This window comes from Octopus bimaculoides, chromosome 9, assembly GCF_046866305.1.
Source record: "Octopus bimaculoides isolate indiv1 chromosome 9, ASM4686630v1, whole genome shotgun sequence".
NCBI classification, from domain to species: Eukaryota; Metazoa; Mollusca; class Cephalopoda; order Octopoda; family Octopodidae; genus Octopus; species Octopus bimaculoides.
Window position 1 is genome coordinate 76,541,539 of NC_142936.1, and position 10,393 is coordinate 76,551,931.

At 40.9% G+C, this 10,393-nt stretch overlaps 1 protein-coding gene across 1 annotated transcript in view; it reads left to right on the forward strand.

Moving 5' to 3' along the window:
* The first annotated feature begins 594 nt into the window (after positions 1 to 594).
* The window catches only part of LOC128248762 (uncharacterized), a 24,727-nt gene continuing 14,928 nt past the window's right edge, over positions 595 to 10,393 (forward strand). The window contains exons 1-2 of the mRNA XM_089358204.1: positions 595 to 628; positions 1,405 to 1,522. Of these exons, the coding sequence (XP_089214330.1) occupies positions 595 to 628; positions 1,405 to 1,522 (152 nt within the window). The remainder of the gene's footprint in view (positions 629 to 1,404; positions 1,523 to 10,393) is intronic.

Below are 10,393 nucleotides of genomic sequence, written 5' to 3' on the forward strand. Positions count from 1 at the left end.
TGTTTGTATGTATGTATAAATGTGTGTGTGTGTGTGTGTGTGTGTGTGTGTGTGTGTGTGTGTGTGTGTGTGTGTGTGTGTACATGTATGTGTGTATGTATATGTTTATTTCTGAAATCATGTAGTTATATGTGTCTGTATGAAGTTGCATAATACATACATACACATATATATATATATATATATATATATATATATATATATATATATATATATATATATATATATATATATATATATATATGGGAGAATTTACGAAAAAAACAACAGACGAAGACAGGTGGTGTAAACAATAAATGGATGTATTAGTTTAACGCTCAGGAATAGAGAAAGTCTTTGATGTTTCGAGCTACGCTCTTCAACTGAAAGGAACACAGAAAGAAATAAGGAGAGAAACAAGGAGAAAAAATATATAAATGTAGTGGTCAGCGATCTACGAAAGAAAAAGGCGCTCAAGACATTTACTAGGAGTTACATGCAATAATATTTAAACCAGTCTGATTCGGGTTTATGCAACTTAAAGTTTCGCGAGCTCCCAGCAAAAACCTGTCTCGTTCATGCTTGAATTACCGAAAGAGACACAGGTAATCCAATATGGCTATTGGAAAGTGGGCTGCTATTAGTCCAGGTGAGTCACATGGTATTGTCAGAATAAGATCAGCGATTCAGCAACAGCTGTTCCATTAGAAAAGGGAGTTTCTAACGGGGTGAGAATGGAAGACCCGGATGAGGATGAGTACAAGTACCTTAGGATCCTGGAGCTGGACAATACCTTGCACAAACAAATGAAAGACAAGGTCATCACTCCATATCTGGAGCGCCTCAAACTTCTCTTGAAATCAAAACTCAACTCAAGGAACCTTGTGACTATCATCAACATATGGACTGTTGCTGTAGTTCGTTATAATGCACCCATCCTGAAATTAGACACAAGTGGAGATCAACCAACTCGATTGCACTACCTAAAAGACAATGACAGTGCATGTCTAACGTTATCATTTATAGTGTTTTTAGTATCAACTGATGGTCTACCTTCATAGGGTTCTGTGTACCTAGTTTGCTGGTTTGAGTTAGTGATTTCAGAGCATTTTTGCGTGTGAGTATAAGTGAGTGTGTGTTATACTGAGCTGACTTTTGACTGATCTAACTATTTTACCAATTTTGCTGTCAGTTAGTCTTCTATTTTTTAGGATATCACGTCTCACAGCTCCTAGTTTATTACTGTCCATCTGTCCATGTACAGCTTGCTATGCGGGGTTTTGCACCTCCAGATATTGTAGGTCTTTTTTTTTTGCGAGTGGCTGATGTTTCTGGGTTTAGTGTTGAATAATAATAAGCATGCATAACCTTGATATATTCCTCTTTAATCCATTTCTGTCTTGTATTTCTGTTTCTTTGAGATAGGTTTGGTAGTTGATCCTGAGCGTCAGTTCCGGGAATATCCCTGGTTTAACTTGCTACAGGTTCTTGACGAAGTTGGTCCTGATTTAAAGACTTTTCGAGCTCAGTGTCAGAACCTAAGGTCACTAACGAACCCGTTCTCTGAACGATACGGGTTCTAGGAGGTATTTCCATGGTCGGTATCCAAGGCCGTGCTATAAGCACATGGGGTTAACCAGTTGTCTGGGTCCTTGGGTAAGGTTCAGAGGTCCCAGGCATCATCATTTTCCAGGGGAGGGATTTATTTTATGAAGTTTTAAATTAGTTCATGTCATGACCTGCCAAAGAGAGGCAGATATTGAATTGACAGCCAGAGGGAGACAGTGACAGGGAGACGAAAGACAGAACTATCATACAGTCTCCAACTAGCATTAGCTCCGAGCTATTTCCATTAGGATGGTGATGGCGTTGGCGGCGGCGGTGGTAGAAGTGGTAATGGGATTGTATATGTTCTGTCAGCAGGATGTAAACGCTGTCGCATGTGCGTTTGTCCCCAGTCAAATCACTGAGTAGTAGTAGTAGTAGTAGTAGTAGTAGTAGTAGTAGTAGTAGTAGTAGTAGTAGTGGCAACAGCAGCAGCAGCAGTAGTAGTAATAGTAGTAGTAGTGTGATCAGGAAGTAAGAGAAGCGTCACACCCTTGCGGTCAGCAAAGGTCAAATGTGTATACTACTATTATTATTATTGTTATTTCTTTTAATCACAGGTTTTGTTGGAGCTCCTGGAGTCTTGCCTGTGTAGCGGGCTGGCTGCCTGCAGCCTACGGTACCATGCTATCTGTTCTTTTCAACTATCTAATACTTTCCCGATTATTCTGGTCGTGCCAAAGATGCAAACCTTTTGTAACCGCTCTACTGGACACTCTCTTCCGATCTCTTTTATATTCCTCTTGATGCCTTCTGATACCGTCCCCAAAGACCCAACAACAATTGGCACTTCTTCACCTTCTTCGTTTCCCATAGCCGGGTTATTCCGTACTTAAGAGGAATGTATATATCTTTTTTTTCTTTTTTGCCTTCCCTCTTGACTATTCGTGGGTCAATGGGGTACGCAACATCAATTATATAGTGATCAATTATATATGTGATGATATATAACATCAATTATATATGTGATGCACCTTGTCACCCAATGTTTTTCCATGGTTCTATTGTCCCACATGCATCAATTTCGTATATAAATTTTACAGGTAAACAATGTACTTTTCTGGAAAATGGGAAAATTTGTGAAAACTGAGTGGTGAAGATCTAGACGTGAAGGTAAAAATTGGATTCCAGTTTTGGATAGGACGTATGAAAAAACAAATCAATTAAAAACGGCCTAACAACAAAATACCTGTTGGATTGTGTAATAGAAGAGCCCATGGTGCTGTGCAGCGGAATTAAATCCGAAGCCACTTGGTGGCGAAACGATATACATAGGATGGAGAAGTGGAAGAACCAGTACAGAGCCATGCTAAATGTTTGTAATCCTTTGTTACGTTCCTTTCTGTTTGTATTTAAATCAGTATTGAATACTTGTACAGAACGAAATGGAGTTCCGAAGTTGGTTCCATTGACGATAATTCCCTCTACAATAATCTTTTCTACTATAGGTACAAGGCCTGAGATTTTAGTGAAAGGGACTAGTCGATTATATCGACGCCAGTGTTTCATTGGTACTTCATTTATCGACCCCAAAATGATGAAAGGCAAAGTTGACATCGGCGGAATTTGAACTCGGAACGTAGCAACAGACGAGATGCCGCTAAGCACTTCGCCCGGCGTGCTAGCGATTCTGCCAGCTCGTCGCCTTATTTCCTTCTACTAGAAGCACAATGCCTCAAATTTGAGGGAAGGGATTAAGTCGATTACGTCGACCCTAGTGCGTAACTGGTACTTGTTTAATCGACTCCGAAAGGATGAAAAGCTAAGTCAACCCCGGCGGAATTTGAACTCAGAACGTAGCAACAGACGAGATGCCGCTAAGCACTTCGCCCGGCGTGCTAGCGATTCTGCCAGCTCGCTGCCTTATTTCCCGCTCTACACAAATGAAAACATTTCATCTTAAGTTCGAAGTACTAATGTCTTTTGGAAAGATATAAATGCCATCTTTTATAATTTCTGCTATATAGGTAGCGTGGAGACGCAATGGCCCAGTGGTTAGGGCAGCGGACTCGCGATCATAGGATCACGGTTTCGATTCCCAGACCGGGCGTTGTGAGTGTTTATTGAGCGAAAACATCTAAAGCTCCACGAGGCTCCGGCAGGGGATGGTGGCGAACCCTGCTGTACTCTTTCACCACAACTTTCTCTCACTCTTACTCCCTGTTTCTGTTGTGCCTGTAATTCAAAGGGTCAGCCTTGTCACACTCTGTGTCACGCTGAATCTTCCCGAGAACTACGTTAAGGGTACACGTGTCTGTGGAGTGCTCAGCCACTTGCACGTTAATTTCACGAGCAGGCTGTTTCGTTGATCGGATCAACTGGAACCCTCGTCGTGGTAAGCGACGGAGTGCCAACAACAAATATAAATAGCAAGCTTTGATTACAGTTAAAAGAAAAAAAAATCCATAGAGTTCAAGTGGCTATTAGTATAGAGTCAGATGTAGTAAATACGGAGAACTCTGCAGCCTAGTTTCGATTCCCAATAGAAAGCGTTTTATTTCACTCACGTCATTAATGCCCTCAGAAAATGACTTACCTGTTTACCTAAGTCTATCAATTTAGGGACTGCGTTATGTTAAACAGAGAATAAAACAAAACAAGAAAATAAATCGATATCTATATCAATCGTTAAACCTTGCATTAACATCTGTCACCCTGCTTCAATAATTACTTTTGCATCAATCGATCAATGTGTTTATCTTCACATTCATGTATCATGTTGTCCACCCATTGTCACGAACGTAATGATTTCCGATAGGACTTAAGTAATATAGATGTGTCTTTGTATGTATGTTTGTATGCATGCATGCATGCATGCATATATGTATATATATATGTGCATGAGTGTGCATGCGTATATGTATGTTTGTATAAGTGTATGTGTATGCATATGTATACATATATATATATGTATGTATGTATGTATAGATTAATGTATGTATGCATGTACGTATGTCTCTATGCGTGTATGCTTCAGTGAATGCTTGTACGTGTGTGTGTGTGTGTGTGTGTGTGTGTGTGTGTGTGCTTATATGTATGTCCAAGGTATGACTATAGCATCCGTTATTGGAACTCTGGCTCTGGAATTTCAGGGTTTTGAGAAATGTGAGAGCATCTCTTAGCCACTATTTTTCCCGGCTCTAATCTGACTCAGAGTAGTAGCACTCATCAGGGGTCATAGCTATGGGTTGACTAGCACATGTGACAATTCATCTGAGCATGAGGACGCAGAAATACCCTTGGTTGGCTGGTTGGTTGGTTGGTTGGCTGGCTGGTATCAGGTGACACAGTAGAACCACTATAAGTGAGGGACCTATTGCCGTTATCACAGCATCCTTCCAGTAGAGGGACATTCTGATGTAAAACCTGCGGTTTCACGTGATTACAGGTCATCTCGTTCTGCATGTCACTAGGCGCTAACTAGGATGACTCAGAAAGTGATTCTCGTGTTATACAATCATTTATAAACATAATCTAACGACATACAGATGTCTCTTTATGGTGACCTCACCTGTCATCCCATCTACTGAAAGTCCATTGGAATAGAAGAGTTGCGATGAATGCAGATCTAACCAGCTGGAGAATGTCTTTGTCCTCATTCCTTTCGACCACGTCCACCAGACGACCTCTTTCACCACAGCAAAGGAAAACTGCCTTGCCTGCCCGATTAAAGGAGGGCAGTGGGGCAGCCATCACTACTGACTCAGCCGACAGACGGATCCGTTCCACATGTGACGGCAGCTGTTCGACATAACTCCACAAGTCAGCAATGTCCGGACACTGAACGAGGGCGTACAGAACGGCTTCGTCGCTTTGCGCGCACCTCCCACAAGCCCGTCTGACAGCACATCCATGCCTGTAGAATTAATCTCGAACCGGTAGTGCCTCCACCCCAACCCCGGTAGCACTGCCAGGCCAAAGACATCTGGAAACTATCCATAGTAGTCCTTGACCGAAAGTCCTCCGGAACAAACTAGCTAGCTCATTTTCATCGACGCCTAGGTTCTTCACGAGAACATCGTCGCATTTCTCTGCTACTAATTCTTTATATATAGTTAAAGTGGATCTTATTACTCGACTGGTAGAAGACAGTAAGCGCCTGATTCAAGGTGCCAGGCGCCCAGTCTCGGTTTATCTTTCACCCAGGACTGCGGCTCTGTCAAAGAGATGAGCTGCAGAAAGAAGTGTCTCATGAACGGAGCCTACACACGTTCACCGTCCAGAAATCGTTGCAGGGGGCGCAACTTGAATCCGTTTCTGCACATCAAAAGCCATGGCATACCTAAGCCGCCACACAGAGGGAGCTGATAATCAAGTAGTAACTGGGGCAAGGCACGATGGTCAGGTGATAAATTATACAGATGTGTAGTCGATTAAATCAAGCCCAATCAGTAATGAAGTGGTAATTATTTTAATCAACGTTGAATTGATGACAATCGCAGTCACCAGTAACAAAAGAGTACATGGTGTTTCGTCCAATATACAATTGTTCATGTCATGATATTACATAACAGGCGTAGGAGTGGCTGTGCGGTAAGTAGCTTGCTTACGAACCACATGGTTCCGGGTTCAGTCCCACTACGTGGCACCTTGGGCAAGTGTCTTCTATTATAGCCTCGGGCCGACCAAAGCCTTGTGAGTGGATTTGGTAGACGGAAACTGAAAGAAGCCCGTCGTGTGTGTTTGTGTGTGTGTGTGTGTGTGTGTGTGTGTGTGTGTGTGTGCATGTATATGTGTGTATATGTTTGTGTGACTGTGTTTGTCCCCCCAACATCGCTTGACAACCGATACTGGTGTGTTTACGTCCCCGTAACTTAGCGGTTCGGCAAAAGAGACCAATAGAATAAGTACTAGGCTTACAAAGAATAAGTCCTGGGGTCGATTTGCTCGACTAAAGGCGGTGCTCCAGCATGGCCACAGTCAAATTACTTCAAACAAGTAGAAGAGTAAAAGAGTAACATAATAATATTCTTTCTTAAATGGGGGTGACAGATTTCTGTACAGAGACAGATAATTCCTTACGATAGGTTTTCAGAAAAATAATTGAGAAAGTGGGGAAACTAAATCGTCAGTGCCTGATATAAGAGGAAACTGTACATGAAATTTCTCTTTTTTTTTTCTCCTTTTTTTTTTGCCTGTTAATGGGGGCACTGAATGTCTGACAACACATGATCATATTGCTTTATAAAATCATAATTCCTCAATTATCTGCGAACATTTCATATTCATTAGCAGTATCATCTGTAGTGAAACTACCTCCCGCCATTATATACAAACTACTATCGCCATTACATACAATCTTCTCATTTAAATATAAATAAACGCGAACGTAGGGGAAAACATTAACCTTGTCATCACGTGACTGATCATTATTCGAATCGGCAACTTCTTCGAACCGTTCCCGCCAGAACGCAAACTGACCAATCACGGCCCCTAATAAGGTCACGTGATAGAGTAAAATTCTGAAGCCATTTGGAGCCCTCTTAACGCTATAAATAGATCAACTCATACCCCACAAATTTGTCTCGGTCCAGTTTCTCTTAAAGACTGTTCCGTGTACCACACGACAGCAGCAGCAGCCAGAGACCCCTTCAGCAGCTTCGTCCAGCCACGATGACCACCGCCGTCGCCACATCAGCAACAAGAGTCTACGACTACTAACCAGCATCATCGTCATGACCAACACGATTACTACCAAGCATCAATCTCCACCAGCGTCTACACGACTTTCTAAGTACACCAAACCAAATCTCCGCGGCACATCTCTCTCTTCGATTCTGTTAGGTGACTTAGCTTCACCACGATAATAAACAGACAAGAGATCTCAGCCAGCGACGAACATCTGTATAACAAGAATCACGGCCCGGCATCGATGCCACGACATCACAACTAGTGATCAGCTCTGCCACACTCAGCCTCTCCTCACTTTCACATACAGAACTTTTCCTATAGTGTACTAAAGAACTGGTATAATTGCTCACGTGTTATTGACTCTCTTTCCATCTGCTGTAATAATTCACATACACACACATGTATCACTCACATACACACTTTTCTTTGTATGACGGCCTGTCTTTGATTATGTTCTTATATGTCGCATTCACACTCACACACAGACATACATCTTTAACGCTACAATAAATATCTCTGTTATTCATCTAATACGGTTGTGGTCTTTCATTACTGGTCATCTATGTTATCGTCGCATAACATATCATGTATATCATCATTGATATATATATAATTTTGTGTTCGACCGTGTGACACGTTTAAATAAAAGGAGTCCTCTGTTTTACCATTCGTCACCATTTCTCCTTTTTTGAGTTCGCACGGTCGTCCCTTACACATCTACATTCATATTAATAGGTAAACATTTGCTTGTCATTTAATTCGTATTATTACAATACTCAGTAAACACGGCTTACTCAATCAAAAACCGAACATAGCAAATGATAAATTATGAACCTGAGAAATGAAAATTTTTATTTACATTGCTAAAATATCTTTGACAGATTACCGCCCATATATCAATAACAATTTGGTTGATAGTTCCTTCTCTATTGTTATATCATCTAGTGATAATGTTTTCTTTTGTTAGGCTTGTGAGTTTTCAATTAACTACGAAGGTGTTTATTATAACTGAAACAAGAAAACAAAAATAACAAAAGAAAATCAAAGCATAGAGTAGTTAAATTCGATTTCACCCAGTTATCAAACAGATTTTCGTCCGGCTGCTAAAACGAATGCGTATAGAAGAAAATGAATGCAACTTTGCCATTCTAACCAGTTTGAAACAGGCGGTTAAATATCTTTGTATTCACAAGTAAGAAATTTATGTTTTCCTTTAATGTTAAACATTTTAGCTCATTATGTTAATTTATCAATGAATCTAATGTATAAACAGAGAATGAAATTCGCCTTTTCAAATGTAAAAGCATTTTCCAACTATATTGTTGCCGAATTTAATTTTCGTCCTTATGTGTTTCTGAATTTGAATCCCGGTGATATCTATTACTGGTGCTGTCTCTATCGATCATTGTTTATGATTTTGTTGTTAACTGCAGGTCAAATTTGATCGACCAAGCCTATGATCAATATTATTCCAATCTTTTTGATCATTATCTAGGACTACATTTTCCAATGCATCCTTCCGTTTTAAGATTTAATTTGAGAGAGATTTGGTTTCTATTTCTAATAGACTGCAGAATGTTCTATCGTTAGATAAGGTTGTCACAGTGTCGGAATTGAGATGAGTGAATGTAAATGCTGTAAAACTTAATTCAAAGCAATAATCTTTTAGAATTTTTTTCCATTGTGGTTTCAATCGACCGGACAGTATATACGGGAGTGTACGCCAGATTTTTAAGAGTAGAGGCATGCAAGGTAGTTCTGGTGTTGATGCTGACCTTTGGCTTATTTTACCTTTGCAGCATAGTATGAGCAGAGAGTGAGTACCAAAGTGACTAGAAATTATGAGTGAATTGGGAGAGACTTTATAGACATTGGTGTTTTTAATGACCCTAGAAGACCTTGGTTTCAGATAGAAATGCAATTATACCGATGGTGCAGAGCCGAATGTTTATCTGTTATACGTATGACAGTAAAATCTGCTTGATGGATTTTTGCTCTCGAGAGCGGACAGCAGCAGAACTAGCAACAACACTAAAAACTGGAATTAGACACTGCTATTCCAGAACACTCGTCCCAGTATCAAGGATAACCGTAAACCTCGCCTCGTCCTCAATACAAGAAGTCGACGGCCTCAGGTCCTTCTCAACCAGGAGCAACCAGTGACACTATTTCATTGTCTTGAGGCAATAAGGTTGTTGTTGGTAGTCCGTCGCTTACGACGTCGAGGGTTCCAGTTGATCCGATCGACGGAACAGCCTGTTCGTGAAATTAACGTGCAAGTGGCTGAGCACTCCACAGACACGTATACCCTTAACGTAGTTCTCGGGGATATTCAGCGTGACACAGTATGACATGGCTGACCCTTTGAAATACAGGAACAATAGGAAGTAAGAGTGAGAGAAAGTTGTGGTGAAAGAGTACAGCAGGGTTCGCCACCATCCCCTGCCGGAGCCTCGTGGAGCTTTAAGTGTTTTCGCTCAATAAACACTCACAATGCCTGGTCTGGGAATCGAAACCGCGATCCTATGACCGCGAGTCCGCTGCCCTAACCACTGGGCCATTGCGCCTCCATGAGGCAATAAGGAGAACATGTCTAATAAAAAGATGGCAAACTGTAAGGAACTGCAGTAAACAAAACAATTTACTCCCTAAAATATAAAACAACCTGACAAAACGGAGCAAAACGGAGCAAAACTTGTGAAGTGGAGACAATCGCCCATTGAGGAGTTTAGAAGTTTCTGGTGCTTTGTATAGCCAACAACTTTTTTAACGTCTTGCTGGGAACAGAAAAGATGAGATCCATATTAAAGAAATCGGTTTCGACTTTGTGGAACATACAAGTGATCGTTAATAAAAACGTGAACCTTTCCTTAACTATTCCAATATCTTAATTGCTCGCGAGAAATTTGGGGGTGATTATTTTGCGAATCTGATTATGGAATACATGGAAGCTGAACGTGACCAGAGTTCTGATGTAGTCTGAGCTAGAATTTCTACCGTGTGAGGGTGAGGTGAGCTATTAGTTACTTGTGTGTGTTTTAATTATAAATTTTTCCCTTATACTGTATGTTTATAAGAAAGTATTTAATTATTGGTGTATCCTGAATGCGGCGAGCAAGCAGAACTGATAGCATGCTGGACAAAATGCTTAGCGGCATTTCGTCTGTCTTTATGTTCT